This window comes from Suricata suricatta, chromosome 13 (genome assembly GCF_006229205.1).
Source record: "Suricata suricatta isolate VVHF042 chromosome 13, meerkat_22Aug2017_6uvM2_HiC, whole genome shotgun sequence".
Classification (NCBI taxonomy): Eukaryota; Metazoa; Chordata; class Mammalia; order Carnivora; family Herpestidae; genus Suricata; species Suricata suricatta.
Window position 1 is genome coordinate 26,736,905 of NC_043712.1, and position 21,289 is coordinate 26,758,193.

The 21,289-nt window shown below is 37.3% G+C and overlaps 2 protein-coding genes across 2 annotated transcripts in view; one reads left to right on the top strand and one right to left on the bottom strand.

Moving 5' to 3' along the window:
• The window catches only part of ABCA1 (ATP binding cassette subfamily A member 1), a 128,189-nt gene extending 118,923 nt beyond the window's left edge, over positions 1–9,266 (top strand). The window contains exons 45-50 of the mRNA XM_029919638.1: positions 1,225–1,366; positions 1,765–1,899; positions 3,105–3,208; positions 3,809–3,901; positions 4,556–4,799; positions 5,878–9,266. Of these exons, the coding sequence (XP_029775498.1) occupies positions 1,225–1,366; positions 1,765–1,899; positions 3,105–3,208; positions 3,809–3,901; positions 4,556–4,799; positions 5,878–6,018 (859 nt within the window). The 3' untranslated portion in view covers positions 6,019–9,266. The remainder of the gene's footprint in view (positions 1–1,224; positions 1,367–1,764; positions 1,900–3,104; positions 3,209–3,808; positions 3,902–4,555; positions 4,800–5,877) is intronic.
• A 2,989-nt stretch (positions 9,267–12,255) lies between these two features.
• The window catches only part of LOC115277085 (protein NipSnap homolog 3A-like), a 13,263-nt gene continuing 4,229 nt past the window's right edge, over positions 12,256–21,289 (bottom strand). The window contains exons 3-6 of the mRNA XM_029921199.1: positions 19,738–19,893; positions 18,228–18,377; positions 13,193–13,279; positions 12,256–13,100 (exon numbers count right to left, since the gene is read on the bottom strand). Coding sequence (XP_029777059.1) covers positions 13,024–13,100; positions 13,193–13,279; positions 18,228–18,377; positions 19,738–19,893 — 470 coding nt within the window. The 3' untranslated portion in view covers positions 12,256–13,023. The remainder of the gene's footprint in view (positions 13,101–13,192; positions 13,280–18,227; positions 18,378–19,737; positions 19,894–21,289) is intronic.

A 21,289-nucleotide genomic window follows, 5' to 3' on the forward strand; every position in this document is an offset into this window, starting at 1 on the left:
CATGACGCACTAACTTTATTTTGTAACCCACTAATAGACGATGACTCACAATTTGGAAATAATAGGGGGCTACTAGCCCATAAAATTGAAAAGAGCAAGGGACTTAATATATGCATGGGTTCCCTCTTCTGTCTCATCAACTTTTTTAGTAGCAGAGTCAAGGAGGTTTAAGAGAACTGAAATTCTGGAATAGCAGGTCTAAGGCTGTACACCTGCTTCCGAGGCTTGTTCCTAGTACCAGCCTCCGTGGACATAAAGTAATGGCAGCAATAATGGGCCCAAACTAAGGTTTGTCACAGTGACTGGCTGTAAGAGCTGGCTGGGGCAGTGTTGCTGTGAGGGCCCGACGTCATGTCTGCGGACACCTCAGTCATAGCTCTTGAGAAGGCTGGCCCCGTGAGTATTAAACAGATCTGCAAAGAGGAAAGAGTATTGCTGAAAGGCCAAAGGCAGACACTGTCCAGACATGGCTGATGTGCAGTCATCAGACTGGATGAGGCCTGAGCTTCTCCCACATCAAGGATTCTTAACCTGAACTTGGCTTCATGGGGCCCAAAAGCTGTTTCCACCAGTATATGTAAACTTGTATCTGTAGGTATATATATTTTTTGTCATCATATTTTCAGAGAGCTGTGATAAAACAACAACAACAGACCCCCAAAACAACACCCTTAAAAACCAGAAGGCTGCCTACTTTGGGTAAATAGTGGGACCAGAGAGTCTGGACCATGTTATGGCCCAGTCAGTGTATGAACCGCAGAAGGCAGAGGGAGGGAGGTCACACCCAGAGTTGCTGGGCCTCCTCTGGGTTTGAATGGCCATGAAGGAGACTTTGGCATAACAGAGGGCTCCATACATATGACTGGGACACAGAAGTCAAGTCTAGGATGGACAGTTAGTACTGAAGTCCTGGGATCCTGTGAGTGAGATTGTTGGTAAAGGCAGCACTGCAGTTGGGATGGCCTTGGGATCTTGAAATGGGACTGAGCCTGCAGATTGAGGTGTTGGGAGAGCCAGGTGCAAGTGGGTGGTACAGGGGTAGGAACCCTGACTGCCGGGAGGGGCTGGCATCCTGGGGGCAGAAAGATTGTTCCTTCAATCTATAGGAGATGCGCTCACTGGTTATTTTTGTCATGTACCAGCATACTTTATAGGAACATTAGTAAGATTATCTGATCAGAGTACTTCTAGATGCTTAAAATCTGACCACTTTTTTCTTTGCAGTATCTTATCAAACATCCACGAAGTACATCAGAACATGGGCTATTGCCCTCAGTTTGATGCCATCACGGAACTACTGACTGGAAGAGAGCACGTGGAGTTCTTTGCCCTCCTGAGAGGAGTCCCAGAGAAAGAAGTTGGGAAGGTACCATGAGCACCAGAAAGCCAGCCTGTCCTCTGGCTGGTGGACAGTAGACCTTATGGCTTTGACTTTTCACAAATGAACATTGTTCGTACTCATGGATGGAGCAATGGGAAATGCTGGCTCTTGGCCCCTACCTACAGGGTGGGAATACATGGTGGTGGTGGGGCAGGGGTGAGTGGCAGGGGTGAGGGCAGAGAGGAAGTGCTATTCCCACCTGCACGAGTCCCTTCCCCCTGCTTTTTGGCTCCTTGGCACTTGCTAGGTCATGATTATAGAACCTACTCAGTGAAAAGAATTTCCCTAGTCTTATTCAGTAAAGAAACATCACCTATAAGTGTAAGAAAGCATGACAAAGTTAACAAAGCAGACAGAAGTCAAGGTGCTTTTCATTACTTAAGGTTGGTGAATGGGCAATTCGAAAACTGGGCCTCGTGAAGTATGGAGAAAAATATGCTGGTAACTACAGTGGAGGCAACAAACGCAAGCTCTCAACAGCCATGGCTTTGATTGGTGGGCCTCCTGTGGTGTTTCTGGTGAGTAGGACTGAATGGAAAACTATTTTGGCCTGAATGGAGAACATCACTTTTCTAAAAGTTTTTTTTTTTTAATGTTTTTTATTTATTTTTGAGAGAGAGAGACAGCACAAGCAGGGGAGGGTCAGAGAGAGAGGGAGACACAGAATCCGAAGACAGGCTCCAGGCTCTGAGCTGTCAGCACAGAGCCTGATGCGGGGATCAAACCCACAAACTGTGAGATCATGACCTGAGCCAAAGCCGGATGCTTATTAACTAACTGAGCCACCCAGGTGCCCCTACTTTTCTAAAGTCCTGTATATCCAGGGACACTGCCTGACTGGCTTGGCTAATGGTAGGCCATCCTTCTTCCAACCAGGAACAGCAGAGCAGCCTTAGAAAACCAAAAGGAAGGTTTTTTTTGATACAAACTGGGTGGTTTTCCTATGCCCTCACATGCTCCAAAAGAGAGATGCTCTAGGGACCTTGTTTCTCTGATGTGGAGAACCCCGACAAGTGTGGATGAGTGTTGGATATGTGATTTGACCTTTCTCTGGAACATTCTTTTTGACCATCCATGTGTTCATCCCCTGTAGATGGAGATTATGGTTTCAAGATCCCCAAGGTGGCACCTCATAGTCCTTACATACAGAGAGATGGAAAACAGAAGATTAGACTGGACAGTGCCCTTGACCCTTTTTCTTCTTCATTGCAGTTATTACAGAAAGAAATCTTGGGTTAAGGCTTTCATGTTATCCAGATCATTTGGATCTGTAGTCTTTTTCTCTAAGACTAGCAAATACAACATAACAGTCTAAGCTGGAGTGAGTTGGAATAAAAAAATAAGAAAAGTAATTTTACCCAAACCTATCCAGACTTCAATAGAGATTTCACAAAAAAAGAATTTTTAGTATACTTGTCAGTCATGAAAAGATGATTGAAACTGTAAATAGGTTTTTCCTTTCCCTTTCTATTCATTGGAGAAAATTAATTTTATATAAAAAAAATTGGGTTTCCTATTTGACACATTTATAAGGGTGAACTGGTTACAAACAAGCATGCAGTTTATTTCGGTGTGTAAGGTCTGGTTCTTTGGTCCATCAAGAAATAGTCTAAACTTTAACTTCCCATTCTAGTTATTTCAAAGATGCTTCTGTACTTAAAAACAAATCGGTCTTTGATACGTTTTCCACAAATAATAGGATTTAATTTTATTCTGATCACAGGATGAACCTACCACAGGCATGGATCCCAAAGCCCGGAGATTCCTGTGGAATTGTGCCTTAAGTATTGTCAAGGAAGGGAGATCAGTAGTGCTCACATCTCACAGGTCAGTAGCAAAGACTTGGCTTGGCATCTGTGTTGTGTAATGTAAAAATTTTCCAAATAGTGGATGTGATCATGGTATAAAAATTAGAAAACACAGAAAGGCAAAGAGAAAAACAGTGACAATTACCTGACATTGCCTCACTAGGAGATAACTGCTATCATTATGCTATATATATCTTTGCAGTTTTCCTTTGCAAATCTCTACTTGTGTGTATGTGTGTGTGTGTATTTTAAAAGCAAAAATGCAAGCTTTGTATAGATCTTCTTTTTCACTTAATATTTTGCAAACATTATTTCAAGTCAGTACATACAGATGTGTCATCCTTTCTCATAGCTGAGTTGAAACATTCCATTAGTCTATGCCCTAATTAATTTAACTGTTCCTCTTTTTGTAGACATTTGGACTGTTTGCATTGTTTTTTTACAAGGGTAAACAGTGTGGCAATAACCATGTTATCCCTACATCTTCATATATTTGTAATAGGATGCAGTTATGCCGTAGGAAGCTGGGAATCTATTTCTTTCAAAATCCTGAGGTCCTATGATGTCCTGATGGTTAGAAGAGCATCTTTTTCTAAAACAAAAATCTCTGTTCCCCCAGTATGGAAGAATGTGAAGCTCTGTGCACTAGGATGGCAATTATGGTGAACGGGAGGTTCCGGTGTCTTGGCAGTGTCCAACATCTGAAAAATAGGTAACAAAGACCATTTCCTTAGGATGACACCTACTGAGAAAGTTGGTATTTATTCTTTTTGTGAGCATATACATGGTGGCTCTAAAATAAAGGGAAATAAATGGAACAAAATGATACAGTGGAAAGAATGAGGGGTTTGAAGTCCAACAGTGCTGCATTCAAATTCTGTCTTTACCTGTCACTGGTGTGTGCCCTTGCACAAATTCCTTCACCTTCCTGAGATCCTGTCTCCTAGGAATGTCCATCTACCTTCTGGCCACGTGAGGCACATGAAATGGGAAGTTTTACACATGCCATATGGTTCAAGCTTAGGCTTTGGACTCCAACACAAATGGGTCCACATCCTGGGCCCAGCCACTTAGGAGCTCTGTACCAGGGGCAAATGACTAACCCCTGGGCTTCAGTTTCTCTGTAGTATCTGCCAGGCTTCTTCTGTCCACGTGAGGATTCAGTGAAATCACGTGTCTAAGGCACTTGGCATGGCACCAGAATAGGTAGTCAGTAAATGGTAACTAGTTCCTTCTCTCGGATATTTATTTCTGGGTCAGTTGTGGATCTTCCTGTCTCATGGCATCAGTAGGGTAGGGTTAAATATTCTTTCGAGAGGTTTCCTGAGGATCTTCCATTTGAGGGTTTTTCCCCCCCTGCTTTCAGGTTTGGAGATGGTTATACAATAGTTGTACGAATAGCAGGGTCCAACCCTGATCTGAAGCCTGTCCAGGAGTTCTTCGGACTTGCCTTTCCTGGAAGTGTCCTCAAGGAGAAGCACCGGAACATGCTCCAGTACCAGCTTCCATCCTCATTATCTTCCCTGGCTAAGATATTCAGCATCCTTTCCCAGAGCAAAAAGCGACTCCACATAGAAGACTACTCTGTTTCTCAGACAACACTTGACCAAGTAAGCTTTAACTGTCAAAAATAGCTGACTTTTTAGGGTAAGGATTCCCGATCCTGTTCCCAACTCCCATTATGGATCCTAGAGCAGTTTTGACCATCTGAGCTTGAATTTCTCATCTACCAGCTATGCTTATTACTAACTGCTCTGACTGTGAAAAGAGAGAGGATTCTATGTTAGAGGGTTATTGTGAGCATAGTAATAATAATCACAATAACTACCATTTTTTGAGTCTCTGCCATAGGCCAGGCCTTTTGCCAGGTGCCTTATTTAAATAAGTTAACATCAGGGGCGCCTGGGTGGTTCATCTTGGGTCAGGTCATGATCTCACAGTTGTGAGAACAAGCCCCGTGTTGGACTCTGCACTGGACCTGGAGCCTGCTTAAGATTCTCTCCCCTCCCCTCCCCTCTCTTCTCCCCCCCTCTCCCCTCCTTGCTCATAAATTAATAAATAAATGAATAAGCAAATGAATAAAGATTGAATGAATACATAAATATTTAGGTCAGATAACCTCAGGTACCAGATTCTGGCACTTAACTACTTAGTAAATGTTAGGGTTTTTTTGTCTTTCTTTCCTTTTTTTAAATTATTTTGCTTAAAAAATTTTTTTAACGTTTATTCATTTTTGAGAGATGGAGAGAGACAGAGCAGGAGTCGGGGAGGGGCAGAGAGAGAGAGAGAGGGAGACACAGAATCAGAAGCAGACTCCAGACTCTGAGCTGTCAGCACAGAGCCCAAAGCAGGGCTCAAACCTACGAACCATGAGATCATGACCTGAGCTGAAGCCAGACACCTAACAGCCACCCAGGTGCCCCTTTCTCTCTTTCCTTTTTAATCTGGCCTATATGAGTCAAAATAGATGACTGAGCAGTTGGTGATTTGAGGGGCAATAGAAAAGTTCAGTTTTTAAATGTTTAAAGCTTTTTATCAAGTATCCCCTCTCCCTCACGCAGTTTTCTTGTTAATCTGTTTATGCAGTCTTATATTCTCCTACCCTGCTTTCCACACGTTGGAAATACAATGGAATAAAGAAAGAGCAAGTAGAGAGGTATTTATAAAGGTCCATCTTTCTTTTGACAGGTATTTGTAAACTTTGCCAAGGACCAAAGTGATGATGACCACTTAAAGGACTTGTCATTACACAAAAATCAGACAGTAGTGGATGTTGCAGTTCTCACATCTTTTCTCAAGGATGAGAAAGTGAAAGAAAGTTACGTGTGAAGAACACTGTTCATGCAGGGTGACTGAAAGAAAGGAGGAACCGGCCTTCCCTTTGCATCATGTGAAGCGTTCCAAAAGCAAGAGCTGGATGTTTTTTTGTGGGAAGAAGTAAACTGGATACTGTACTGATACTATCTTCAATGCAATGCAATTCAATGCAATGAAAACAAAATTCCATTACAGGGGCAGTGCCTTTGTAGCCTATACCTTGAATGGCTCTCAAGTGAAAAAGACTTGAATTTAGTTTATTACCGTATACCTATGTGAAACTCTGGTATGGAACCCAGTGGACATATGGGTTTGAAATCACACTTTTTTTTTTTTTTTGTTCCTTTGTATTCTCACTGGGGTTGCAACAATAATTCATCAAGTAATCATGGCCAGTGATTATCAAAATCAAAAGGCATGTACATCTTCATTCGTTAAGCCGTGCCATGCTAGGAGACCGGTTTCCTGGTGACACATCCATTGCTGGCAATGAGTGTGCCAGAATTGCTAGTGCCATGTTGCTCAGAAACCCTGAAGGACCATGGTGTGTCACACACCCTTTTGTGAAAGCTGCTCAGCTTCAGAGTCTGTCAGCATCATAATCAGGTGACAAAATGGTGCCATGTGTGGGGAAGGCCTGCATTGATTCCCTCTTCGATGAGCTGATCTGGTGGCGGGAACATGCAAGCTGTGGGTGGCTCAAGACAGGCGAGGCTTGGTTCCATTCTTATGTTGTCCCTTGCTTGGAGCCATGGGTCTCCAGGGGTCATTTTATTTTAAAATAAACTTAGATCCTGGTAAGAGGCGAAGAGCAGCCAGGTTGTTGAGGCTGAAGCTGCTGAAGCCAGGTCATGGGAGTAAAGAGATGGCGTGTTCAAACCTAGGGAGTCCTGTGTCCATTTGTCCACGGTACATTGCATCTCAAGATCTTCCCGTTTGCCATAAGTGTAGTATTATTTCTGGCTTTTTAAATTAATCTAGAATATGAAAAGATGGAGTTGTATCTTGACAGAAATCTTTGTGCTTTTAACATTATTTGGAATTTTAAATTCTGCCAGTAACTTGTGAATCCTTGGAAGGGCCTCTTTGTACAACCCGTGGCATAGAGGAATATGGCCTCACTGCCTCACTAGCCATTTCTCATGGCAGCCTGCAGATGGATCCTCTGACTAGTGCCTCGTGACTAGATAACAATGTGATGGTCAAGATCTCATGACAATGTTATATTTGAGTTTAAGGTCATCATTTAAAATACTCTTAATCTCAGTTTTTTAAGTATTTTTTGACTGTATATTATAGCTGAATTGAGTATGTATGGATGGATTGGGTGGGGAGAAATTAAGTCTCAGTAGATAATCCTGTGCCATGTTATTCAGCTAACAGGTTTACAAATATAGGTTGTTTTGTTGCTGTGGGAGCCCAGTGAAGGAATACTGGGCAGCGTTTTCTGTTTTTTTAAATAGCAACAGCGCAAAAGCCAAAAAAGTTTAACTGTCATTCGGGTCACAAGACTAATGAGTACTTTCACAAAGAAGATCACTAGCTTCAAAAGTTGTTGGGTAACACAACTTGTGCTGAAGGCATTTAGTACCTTCCAATAATTGGCTTTGAAGACCTTAGACACCCCATTCTGACAATCTCAGAATTGTCATCTCATCAGCCCCAAATCAATCATGAAAAAATACAAAAATGCAAATGCCCCCCCACATGGAATCTTTCAGACTTCTTTGAACCAGTCTGTTTTTTTTTAGTCAGTAAACATTTAAAAAAATATTTCACCAATGCTTAATGTGATCTGCCTTAAGACAACAGAAATATGAGAGAAGTACTTGTTGGGTGAAGTTTAGGCCATCTTTCAGTGTCATTACTGATTTCTTCTTTTTCTAAAATTTATTAACTCTAAAGGTGTAAGATTTCAGATCTATTTCAAATCTATATTTTTGAAAATTTACAGAAAGTTATCACATAACTTGTTTGGAAAAAGAAAATGACTTAGAAATTGTCAATATTTTCTAAAATGATAAACAGGTAATAAAGGCCTATTCTAGTAACTATTGGCATGATGAGGTCATTATATTTTGTGCTATCTATAATGACATAAAATTCATAATTTTCTCCTTAATATTTTTCAAAATCAAACTTTTGTTGGTTTTCCCAATTCACTAGTATCATGTTCTAATTGTCTATTAAATCTTTGAGTAGCTCTTGGCTTTAATTACTCTGACTTCAAGGCCATAAAAAGACACTGTGAACTGTTCTGAAAAAAAACAAAAAAACCCATTTCAATATAGATTTTAAAAAGATCTCTTCTAAAGCTAGGAACAATCTACTGTTACACACTGACTTTGTGGTTACCTTTTAGACTATCCAGATAGTAATCTTTAACATTTTCCTGTGTAAACCTAATCGTAGTAGAAATTTTTACCAATTCTCTTCTCAAGTAAAATTCTATATATATTCCCTGTGGAAATGTAAGTATGTACGGTTCAAAAATTCTCAAAAAAAAGTGTTCAGAGATTGCTGCTTTTGCTTCTTTTGGACATCTTGGAAACTTTATTAACAACTGTGAATATGAAAAATACAAAAGAAAACAGTAGCAAAGTCCTGTCTACGTAAACATTCAGCACAGTTCATTGTTAAAAAACAGCCAAACCTCAGACTACTGTATTTCAATATCTGTACTGAAAGCGTGTGCATTGTGACTATTATATGTTGCATATCCTTCATTCACTGTAATCATTGACAAAAGGGATTTGTCTGTTTTCTTCTTGTGGTTGTATATATCAGCTAATTTTCTTCCAAAGAGCCATGTGTCCTATATAATACTGAACCACTTTGATACGAAGATATTAATTTGTATCCTTATAACAATTTACTAGTCATGATATAGTACTATAGTAAGATAGCTCTAATTCTCTTCAAAATCATTGCATCCCTTTTATAGAATGTTTATATTTCCAATAAGGATTAAGTTTTCTCTCTTCTTATACCCTAGGATGAAGCTATGTTTTTTTGTGCTTTTTATCATTGGCCCCTTCATTCCAAGCACTTTATGCTGTCTCTAATGGGATCTATTTTTGCACTGGAATATCTGAGAATTGCAAAACTAGACAAAAGTTTCACAAAAGATTTCTAAGTTAAATCATTTTCATTAAAAGGAAAAAAAAATTTTGTATGTCAGTAACTTTATATGAAGTGTTAAGAAAACATATTTCTATGTTGTAATGAGTCACGAAATAAAGCTGTGGCAGTTCTGCTGGTCTATGCAAATTTATTTCCATGCAACCATAGCACCACCTACTGTTGACACTTATAAAGCCATTAGGGGAATAAGAAATGTCTGCCTATAGTGGGGAAGCTATGTAGTAGAAAAGGCTAAATGTCCTGTTACAAAAGGGGGCGGGGACTACTTGGAAATAAAAGAAAGGGTGTTTACACTTTCATATTTCAGTTAAGATAGTAAATCTTAAGTTTAAGAGGTTTTTAGATAAAACTCAGCTTAATGATTTTGAAGTTTATAGAGATCTCTGAAAATACTGTGTAGCTAAGACTATTTAATAAAAATCTCACTGCTTTATTTGGCATAGTAGAGACAAAGGCTGCCTTCAGTTTTCCTTTGCTTATTCAACTGAAATAGAAGGACAGAGTGTGGCAAGCATTCTCGCAAGATGTTGGACATGTGGCCTGGGGAAGATGCAGAGAAGTGGAAACAGTAGAGGAACATCAGAGGTGCCTTCCTTGTGTAAGAAATTCTGTGCAATCACAAGTCAAGGTTATGCAGGCTCTGTTGAGACTTGCATGTAGTTGCCTCTCATAGCTCACTAGCAAAGTCTCAGAAAAGTTGTCTGCTTATCTCGCTACATGAAGAACCTCCCTCAAACACCGACGGTTGGCTGCACAGTGGAGTCATGGCTCTATGTGGGACCTCCTCTGAATGGACAGGACAATGGGTAGTGATCAGTCCTTTACTAAGGGTCACATCTGGCTGTGTGCAGAGCAAGGGCGTTGGTTGGTTTATGACGGAGCCTTCTAGGCCACTCAGTCTCTGTCTCCCAGCTGTCTTTCCCTCATAAATGTTCACATTACCACAACTTTAGTGAAATTCTAGAAAACTGTTTCTTTGTGGAAAATGACCACTAAGGGAGAGAAGAAAACTACTGAAAGACAAAAAGGCAAGTAATTTACATCATGTAAGTTATACATGAGTCTTGAGGAAAACCTTCTATGTAGAGAAAAGCCTAAATAAGCATTTGAAGGTTCAAAAAAACCCTTGGAACCTTTAAAATGGTAATGCATATATGAAATATGAAAAAGTGTAAGAAAATTAGCTACCTTTTCCCAGTGTTTAACTGTATTGTCAGGCACTTCATGTAATCCTAATTAACTATCTGCCCTATGGAGCAAGCAATACCATTTGATATATGAGGAAATTGTGGCTCAGTGGATAAAGAGCTTGTTTAGACCACTATTAAAATGGCAGAGGGCTCTTTCTGGTGAAGTGGGGTACCAGTTAAAATTGCCCTCATAAAATTAGTCTGGAATCCTATAGTAATTTAACAAATGTATATTGAACTCTGTTGTGTGCCATAAACTTTTCTAGGTTCTAGGGATGCAGAGTTGAACACAGAATTCTGCTCTAATGAACTAGAATTTCAGTGGAGAAATTATATTTGCATTCATGATGGTGTGTAGACAAATATAATAAATTCAGACCATAGTAAGTACTAAGAAGGAAATGAGCCATGGCAATGAGATAATGATGGAGAGGCAGCCCTCTGAAAATTGACATTTAAGCTCAGAACTGACTAAGCAGGAGCCAACATTTGAAGGTGGGCAGAGAGAACATTCCTGGAAGAAGGAACACCTGGTGACAAAGGCCCCAATTAGGGAAAAAACTTAGCAAGTTGGGGAAGGAGGGAGAGAATTCCAATGTGTCCAGAGTGGGAGAAGAGGCAGAAACTGGAACCTGTAGGGCCTCCCAGGCCACATTAAGGAATCAGGATTTTATTGTTAATGCAGAGGAGCCGCTGGAGAGTTTTAAACAAGGTGGCGGTTTTATCTAATCACTGTTTCAGAACGAATGCTGGTTGTATGGGGAGAAAGGACCGTAGGGAGGCCAAGAGATATTGGACGGGATAGGAATGTTCAAGATCTCTTTTGCAGACAGAGCCAATGGCACTGTTGACAAGCTCCATGTGGGGGTTGAGGGAGAGAGAGCTATCAAGGTCCTTGGTATCTAGTTTGTGACCCAAACTAAGAAGGTGTTTGTGTTAAACTATGGTTGCTATTTCAGTTTGGTGCTCAGGAACAAGGATGGGAAAGAAGATAAAAATGTGTGAGACATCAGCACAGTACATATATTGTATTTAAGCTTTGGGACTGAATGGTCTGACCTATAGAGAATATGAAGACAATATTCCTGAGCCCTGAGATCCTACCCACATTTAGAGAGAAGCCAGCAAGGGAATAAGAACTGTCCAGTGAGGAGGAAAGTCTGAGTATGGTGCCATATACTGAAGTTCAGAATCCAGCGTTTAAGGAAGGCACAGGTGGTCGGTTGTGTCCAACACTGGAGAGAAGATGAGCAAGGTAGAGGCAGAGGAAAGGGTTGAATTTGGTACGACAAGGTCTTTGGTGACCTTCCAAAGAGTCATTTCAGTAGACTGACAAGGATCAAGTTGCGGGAAGAACAGGAAGTGAAGAGGGTGAATATACATCATTCTGTGGAGAGCTCTGCTTTAATGGGAAGCAGAAACATGACAACAGTTGGATCACAAAGCTTTTATTTGGATTCCTGTCTGTTAATAGTACAGACTGCACTGGAAGACTATTTCACCTTTCCTTTCAATTTTTTGGTTTTAATCCTTTAGACGTTTCTTCTATTAGGAGTCTTAGAATGTACTTGTTTTGTAAATTTCCCTTAAGACAGCTAATTCATTATTTACTATTTCATATTCACAATATGTTTTAGAAACAACATAGCTCTAAATATAAACTATGGAGAGTTTCGAAGAACCTAGTTTTAGAACGCAGCTGCGCTAAACTAAAATGGAAATTAAAGGTGCTTTAAGGAAAACTCTAGCCTATCCGTGGTGGTACTGAAAACTTTCTTTCTGGGATTATTACCAGGCTATTTTCTTGATGTAAATTTAACAAATTTGTTAAATTATTACTGTGTCACTACCCTATAGCAACATTGTAAAAGCTCTAGAGAAAAGAATATAAATACAAAACGCATATAAAACCCTACAGAATGGATATGTAGGCTTTTATTCAGGCAACCATTCCCATAACCACAAAGATCGTTTTAAAACAGAGTTGTCCCAAGTATCTTTGTTAGTGATCCAAAATGAACAAAAATTAACTATAAGTGAACACATTTCAGCACATAAAACAAGTCATCTGTAGTTTTTAAACACCGAGACCTAATTACATTATATTCCAAGTTAGAGTGACTCATAACCGTAATTGAAATTGAAAACCGTAATTAATACAGATGACCAGTGACACTACTTTGTCAAGATAAAGAAATATATTTGACCTTAGGTTCTTAGGAATTTCATTTCATCACAAAATAAACTTTATTGTGCAAAAAAGATCTTAAAGCTCAAAAAAAGACATGATGAAAAGATATTATATAAAATAATTTTAAAATATCAGGTACAGAACTGTAAAATCATCACTTGAATTTAAGAAACTGCTACAAAAGTAGAGCGTTGTCAAAATAGAGTACAAAGGATATTCTAAAACAAATGAAAAATCGAGATCCTCAGGTAGTTACGGCAAGAACTTATAATATGTAACATACAGAAATGCCAAGGGGAGAATGAACAGAATTATTTCCTGAGGTGGGAAGGAACAGATGAAGGGGGGTATAAGAGCTTTAAAAGTGTAGAGACCTAGGAAATTCACTTACCACCTTCCAAAGAAAAGTGAGAATCCCTTAGGAGAATTTAAGCACCATTAGCAGACACATGTTACAGCAGTTAATACAGTGCTTCGTCTTTCAGTGGAAAACTATTTCAAAGGTGAAAATGACGTAGGAAGCAGAAGCATATTCTGCTGGGACACGAGGTAATTGACACTCTCCCGAACTGGAAAAAAGCATTTTATATGAAGGCATATAAGGTTATTAACTAAATGAGATTTGTTGTATGAATAATTCATGCCTAGTGAAATAGCTCACCAGCTGCCACAACTCTGGGATCCTCATGAGACTGGTGTCTCCCAGCTGCACGACTGTCTGCACTCTCATTCCACCAAAGTACGTGAACTGCAGAAATAACCAAAAATAGATTCTAAAGACTAAGGCGTTACTACAAGTAAGAAATACAGAAAAACTAATCAGAAACATTAAGTCTTATGCTTTAAATCAAAATAGTGAATATCAAAAAGGTAAAGTTAAGTATGTTAGTAAGATTTCAGAAGGGTCAGGGATTTGGAAGAGAGTTTTATAAATCAATTGAACTGGTTTTATAGTTGAAGAAACAGATGGCTGGAGAGAAAAAGTAATAGCACTAAAGACACAATCAAGGCTGGACCCAAGTGTTATGATGTCCTACTATATTCTATTTTATTTTATTTTTTAAAAGCAAGATTATAAAAGAAATATTGACTACTAAAATTTTGGATGATACAAAAAAATTAAAAGCACAGTTTGGGGGTGCCTGGGTAGCTCAGTCACTTGAGCGTCTGACTCTTGACTTCAGCTCAGGTCATGATTTCATAGTCAAGAGATAAAGCCCCATGTTGGGCTCTGTGCTGAGTGTGGGGCCTGCTTAAGATTCTCATTCTCTCTCTGTCTCCTCTCTCTCCCTCCCTGCCTCTCCCTCTTCCCCTCTCCCCCCACTCTCTTGTGTTCTCTTTCTCTCTCCCTAAACTAAAAGTTAAAAAATAAATAAATAAAAGCATAATTTTAACTACTCAGAGAAAACCTCTATTAATATTTAGTGTATTTCTTTAAAAAATTAGTAAAATCAATTTAGGGTCTTACTGTATACTATGCTTGAGAATATTTTTAAAAATCAACAATGTGTATTTTCCATGGTAGTAACCTTAATTTTTAATGGCTCTGTGAATTTCTCTTTGTGACAACTTTTTTTATCCCAATCCCTTATTAACTATTTACATTATTCAAAATATTTCAGGATTCTATAGAACACTGAAAAATTTTTATAACTAAATGTAATACATATTAGTTGTACAGATTTTGGAAAATGGAGATAAACAAAAAGAAAGCAGGAATCATTTCTAATCCTACCACCCTAAAATAACCACTTTTCTACTTTGGTGTATCTCTTTCCATATCTATGTACATATGTATATGTTTTTATATGTTTACATATGTATATACACACAGTGTATATGCTACATAAGGTACATGACCTATGATGTAAATGTCTGTGTATTACAAATATATTACATAGATAGGGTCATACCACACTGTTTCCAGTATTTCCTTATGTAAGTAACATTAACTAACATAAACTTTCTGAGAGCAGCAGCAACATGCAGATCTACAATAATAATAATGTCGAAGATAACTACTAGTAATATTTATTGGGTGCTTACTATATGCCAGGCCTCATTCTAAGAGTATTGCATGTATTAACTCATTTAATTTTTCACAGGACTCTTAGGATATGATTATCATTATTTTATCTATAAGCAATGTAAGGCACCACAAGGTTAAGTAATTAATGCTAAGTCACAAAGACAGTAAGTGGTGAAGCTGGGATTCAAACCTAGACAGTCTGGATCTGATTATTTCCTCAACATAAACTCCTAAAATTCAAATTGAGAGAACCAAAAATATTTTATATATACTTCTATATGTACAGTGTACATACTATAACTGTCCTCCAGAAATTATGTCCTGAGTATTCAACATTTTACTCTTCTCCTATTCTGAAAATGAATTTAAGATTAAAAACTGTGCAAACATGACTTCAGTAGTTTTTTCTTATAAAATTTATATATGCTCACTGTACAAAAAGTAGACTTAATAAACATTAACATCATCATTCACATCCTTTCAAACTTCCTATGTAACCTAACACCCTACACATCTATACATGTTTCCTAGAATATTGGCAAAAATAATTTAAAAATTAAACCTTTTATTTTTATTGCCAAATTTTGGGAAATGATTAAGACAGTATGAACCCTACACAATATATGAGTACTTATTTTTCCCAGTTTATCAAATACTATATATAAGTATGTCTTTATTAGGTAAAAATGGCATCCCATTATTGTCTTAATCTGTATCTTCTTTAGTAGTCATTTGTGGGTCTGCCTTTGCATAAATCTTCATTTTTCTTTTTGCTTTTGAATTTCACTTGAGGTGTTTTGGGGCATGCAGAAAGACTGAGACTTTTTGTTTTTATTTTTAATTTTTTTAGAGAGAGACCAAGCAGGGGAGAGGGGTAAAGAGAGAGAGAAAATTTTAAGCAGGTTCCATGCTCACCACAGAGCTTGACACAGGGCTTGATCTCATGACCCCAGGATCGTGAGTTGAACCAAAATCAAGAGTCAGAAGCTCAACCAACTGAACCCCAGGAGCCCCTTTTTTATTTTATGTTTTTAAAGTAGGCTTCACTGCCAGTGTGGAGCCCAATGTGGAGCTTAAACGCATGACCCTGAGATCAAGACCTGAGTTGAGATCAAGAGTCAGACGCTCAACCTACTGAGCCACCCAGGTGCCCCTGAGCCTTTTAAAAATAAAATCATCCACCCAAAGAACAAATAACCCAGTGAAGAAATGGGCAAAAGACATGAATAGACACTTTTCCAAAGAAGACATCCAGATGGCTAAAAGACACATGAAAAAAATGTTCAACATTACTTATCATCAAGGATATACAAATCAAAACCACAATGAGATACCACCTCACACCTGTCAGAATGGCTAAAATTAACAACTCAGGCAACAACAGATGTTAGCGAGGATGTGGAGAAAGGGGAACCCTCTTGCACTGCTGGTGGGAATGCAAACTGGTGCAGCCACTCTGGAAAAGTTTGGAGGTTCTTCCAAAAATTAAAACTAGAACTACTCTACAATCTAGCAATTGCACTAATGGGTATTTACCCAAAGGATATAAATGCTGATTCGAAGGGGCACATGCACCCCAATGTTTATAGCATTACTATCGACAATAGCCAAAGTATGGAAAGAGCCCAAGTGTCCACTGACTGATGTATGGATAAAGAAGATGTGGTATATATATATATTCATTGGAATATAACTTGTGGTAATCAAAAAGAATGAAATCTTGCCATTTGCAACAATGTGGATGGAACTAGAGTGTATAATGCTAAGCAAAATGAGTCAGAGAAAGACAAATATCAGATGATTTCACTCGTGGAATAAGATACAAAACAGATGAACATAAGGGAAGGAAAGCAAAAATAATATAAAACAGAGGAAAATCAACCATAAGAGATTCCTAAATATAGAGAACAGAGTTGTTGGCGGGGTGTTGGGTGGGGGTAATGGCTAAAGGGGTGAGGGGCATTAAGGAGGACACTGGTTGGGATGAACACTGGGTGTTATATGTAAGTGATGAATCACTAAATTCTATTCCTGAAAAAAAAAATATATATATTGATTAAAAACATAAAATAAAAAATAAATAAAATCATCAATTGATTTTTTCCTTTTCTGTTTGTTTTTTAGCTTAGAAATATAGTTCTCATTCGTATCATTAAAGACATTTATATTTTACTTTAGTAATTCTATGACTTCTTTTTGTCTACACTGAAATCTATAATCCATTTGAAGTCTAGTTCAGTATATGGTGTGAGCTGGATATCTAGTAATTTTCATAATTTTTTTCCTCTTCATATATTTTCCAACTTAAAATATCTTTTTCTATGTATTCTGATTATTTTCTTAGGGTATATTACTAGAAGTTACATTTCTGAATAAAGATCAGAAGCTCAGCTTTGAATGTGTTAGGCTTGAGATGTCCACTGGACATTCAAGTGAGAAAGTTGAGGCAAATAGATATAATGAGTGTTTCAAATATTTTATTTGCTATTCTTATTTATCCTTACAGATGAACTTTACATATGTTTTTAAGAGTCTGCCACAAAATATTCCCTGCATTCTGACTATAATAACTTTCAACTTTAAGTCAAATGCCCCAAACAGATGTTTTGAAAATCAATTTAGGGAATGCCTGCCTGGCTCAGTGGGAAAAGCATTTAATTATTGATCTTGGTGTTTTAGTTTGAGCCCCAAACTGAGTGTAGAAATTACTTAAGTAAATAAATAAATTAATTAATTAATAATTAATACAGATATGTATATTTACCTGTATGCTGTGTATATCTGCACTTAAGTGTCTAAGAGGTCATTTTTATTTTAAGTTAATTTATTTTGAGAGAGAGAGAGGGAATGTGCATGTCCATGAGGGAGTCAGGGAGGGCCAGAGAGAGGGAGAGAGAAAGAATTCCAAGCAGGCTCTACTTAGTGCACAGCCCCCACACAGGGCTTGATCCCACAACTGTGAGATCATGACCTAAGCCAATATCAAGAGTTGTATACTTAACCAACTGAGTCATCCAGGCACCTCAATGTATATGCATTATTTGTAGCATATATTGTATATGTGTGTGTGTGTGTAAAATAATATTTTGGTCTACTTCTATATCACATATATGAGATATATATGTATATATATATATGAATATGTGTGGATATATATTTGTACACACACACATATATATAAATGACATATATGTGAATGACATATATAGACCAAAATGCTAATGGCATTATATCTAAGTAGTGGGAAATGCTTTTTCCCCTTTAGGGTACGTCCACGTATTTAGTATGCGTGAAAATATGTACTACTTTTTCATTCAAGGACAAGCTCTCTACCCCAAGTAATGTTATTTTAAAAAGTCAACAAAAATAAACTTAGAGGAAAAAAAGATGAAAGAACAGATATATTCCTGAGGCTCTGCAGTTTTTCACCATTCTGATGTGTCATGGAAAAGAGTAGTTCAACATTTGAAAAATTCTTCATGAGGTGTTAACATTCTAAACAAAGAAGATATAAAACAGGTTTTTTCAACCTTTGAAATTATAGAAATCCTAAAACTCTGAAAATTTAAATATGTGCTATAATGAAGAAAAGAGACAAACTGACCCAAGAAACTTAGTAGATCACCAGTATACGTTGCAATTTCATAGAAGAAATAGACAACTGTACCTCTGTTGAGTGCTCCATATTCTGTGTGGAAAACTCCAACTAGTTTTGAGTAGCCTAGATCCACATGGGCATTAAGTGCCCTTCTAAATGCGTCACCCCACAGAGCTGGCCCACCTGGTTTCATCTGAAAAATAACCAGCTCATAGACTCCTAGAATAGGGAGAAAAACAATTATTTTACAAAAGATATTCAGGAAATTTCTAATCAGGTTAGTCTGGTTCCATTGGAAGGCTAATCTACACACACAGATTTGGAGGATCATAGAACTGGACACATTTATGAATTGTGGCATTATTTTTCCTTGCTTTTCTGTTTAGCAAGTCCTTGTCCAAGTTTAAGGAACAGCTTATATAGAAAAATAAAAATGGGAAGATATACTAAGCTATTATCTGCAATATTTTTAATCTATAAATTTTGTCAATAAAACATTGAAAATTTATATTAGGACTAGGTTTTTGAGCTGCCTGAATCTGCACTTTTAGGTAAGAAATGAATTAGAAAAGAAGTCTCTGATCTCCTGTATTTCCTCTTTTTTCTAATTTTAAGAGGAAATACTTTTTTGTTTATATAATTTACCCCCATAGGATTCCATTTCTAATAGGAACAAATGATGGAGCCAGTGATGTCTGAGTTTTTGAGTGGAAAGAAAAAAATCCAAAACAACCGAAGGGAATGATTTTATTGTTTCTAAATAGCCAGATAAACATCTGAAAAGCATTTAACCTTAAGGTCAGAGGTATGGGACAGGAAGAGAACAAGGAACTAGGGACAAGGAGCTTTGAGAAGAAAAAGGAAAAAAAGTACAAAGTTACTAAAGAGTTATGAACAGCAGAAAAAGAGAACCAAGACTTGACACTGTCCAAGAAGCCACTTAGTTAATTTACACACTGCTGAGTTGGGAATAATGGGAGAAATAAAAAAATTTCAATTAGTTAATGCTTTTTAAAGATCTGACCTTTGTTTAAAACTACATTAAGGTAAATATTTCCTTAAATGAGCAAGAAAGTGAAGTCAGCAAGAAGACAAATCTTTTAGTAATTACTTTCAAAATGAGAAATAAAAGGAAAACCAAAATGTTAAACTACAGCAATTCAGCTTAACAGTTTAAGTCCCCTAAAACAATTTTATAAGCAACAATATCCTTAATATTTTAAGATTAAGTGGAATAGTATTTAAAAAATATGAAACTATGACAAAATTTCATACATTATGTTTCACTTATCAATACATGTTTTCTCTGCTCCCAACCTCCAGCTTTTCAAACTTTACTCCCTATGTCAGTTTTTATACTCGTATCTCAACTTTAAGGGCTTTTCCAAATTGGGGGAGAAAATAAGTTCAATGTTCATTGTTTTAATAAGCAAAGAGTTAAAATTCATTTTTATCACTATAATATATTCCTATATAAAACACAGGTTTCTTTTCCCCTATGGAAGTATAGTTTTTACAGCTTGAAATCTGTAGCATTTTCTCCATCAAAATTCACAGTAACTAAGAGGGAAGGACTTACCTTCTTTTGCAGGCTTTTCTAATTTGCACCATGGCACCAAGTAAGTAATCTCAAACTCTTGTTCATCTATAAGAGCCAGATTTGGAGTGAGAAATTGTTGCCAATCCTTATTTTTGGCCACAGACTTCCGAACTTCAGTTCGATGAGCAAAATTATCTGTGGGAAGCAAAGAAGAAAAGTAAAAATTTAAAACCACCTATACCTTTTTTTTTGGGATTTCATTCAATTCAGCAAATGTTCACTGAGGTCACATGAGGACACTGTTATATCACTGGAGATACCAACATAAATAGATGTGACATCTGTCTTGAAGTTTCTCATGGTCTAAAAGGGGAGTAGGAATTTAACAACTAATTATAATGTCATAGAGTGGTGTTTATAAGCTCTGTTCCTTAGTAGGTAGTTGTGTGACTTAGGTTAAGTTACTGAATCTTTTGGCGCCTGTTTCTTACTCCGTGAAATGGGGATAATGATACAGTATCTCTTTCCAGGGTTGCTGTGAAGATTAAGTGAATTCCTATATGAAAGGTGCTTGAGCAGAGTTTGGCACCTAGAGAACACTCAATATATAATAATTATTCTTACTGCTTGAGACATTTAAACTATAGTGCCAGTTTAGAGAAAGACTATTTTTCTTTGGTGGTAGTGGTGATGGTGGTGGTGGTTTGTGCTCAGGTCAGGGTACATTCTGAATTAAATTTAACATAAATAAAAGGAAGATGTGCTTTTTTTAGCCTCTGCTTTGAGTAGCTTCCCAAGAAATCATGCTGGTTCTCTTTCTTATGATCACCATTCTTTTTACCTAGTATTTATTTCTCTTACATTTGTCACTCAAATATTTACTAACATTTAGGCCTAGTATTATATTTACTTTTAGGGCCTCAAGACTAATGGTAACAAGTTTTTCTATGGTTTATGCAGGGCATCTTAGAGCTTAAGTGAGTTATATCAGGACCTTATTAGTGATTTTTTCAATGGGACATGAGTCCACTGGTAGCGTATTAAAGCATAATTGTGCTTTAATGGGGTTTGTTCTATTACAATATGGTGAACCGCTAAACTATGGCCATTTTATTTATTTATTTTTTATTTTATTTTTATTTTTGTAACTTTATTATTTATTTATTTATTTTTTAGAATATAACACTATTTTTTTAACATATGCAATTATTTTCCATCATTTACAATACAGTAGTTACAATGACACTCCAAATAGATAAACAAAGTAAAAAATCAGAACCCCAACTTCTATTTCATGTAATTAGACTTATACAGAAATTAGAAGGTTAAGTACCAACTAGTTAATCACCTAATTTCACAGCTATCTGGAGTGGCAATCATTATATAGCAGCTTATCTATGATACATTCAAGATAAATGATACAATTTATTACTTGCCCACAAGCTACAACACAGCCTGCTTAATACCTTTCCTTAAATTCCACCTCTATACTATAGTATACTTGAGGTCCACGCAAAAAAGTAGCTACCTTTTATATAGGAAATGGATGATTAAGTCTTTGGTGTTGTAAAAGCAACTTCATTTAAACATA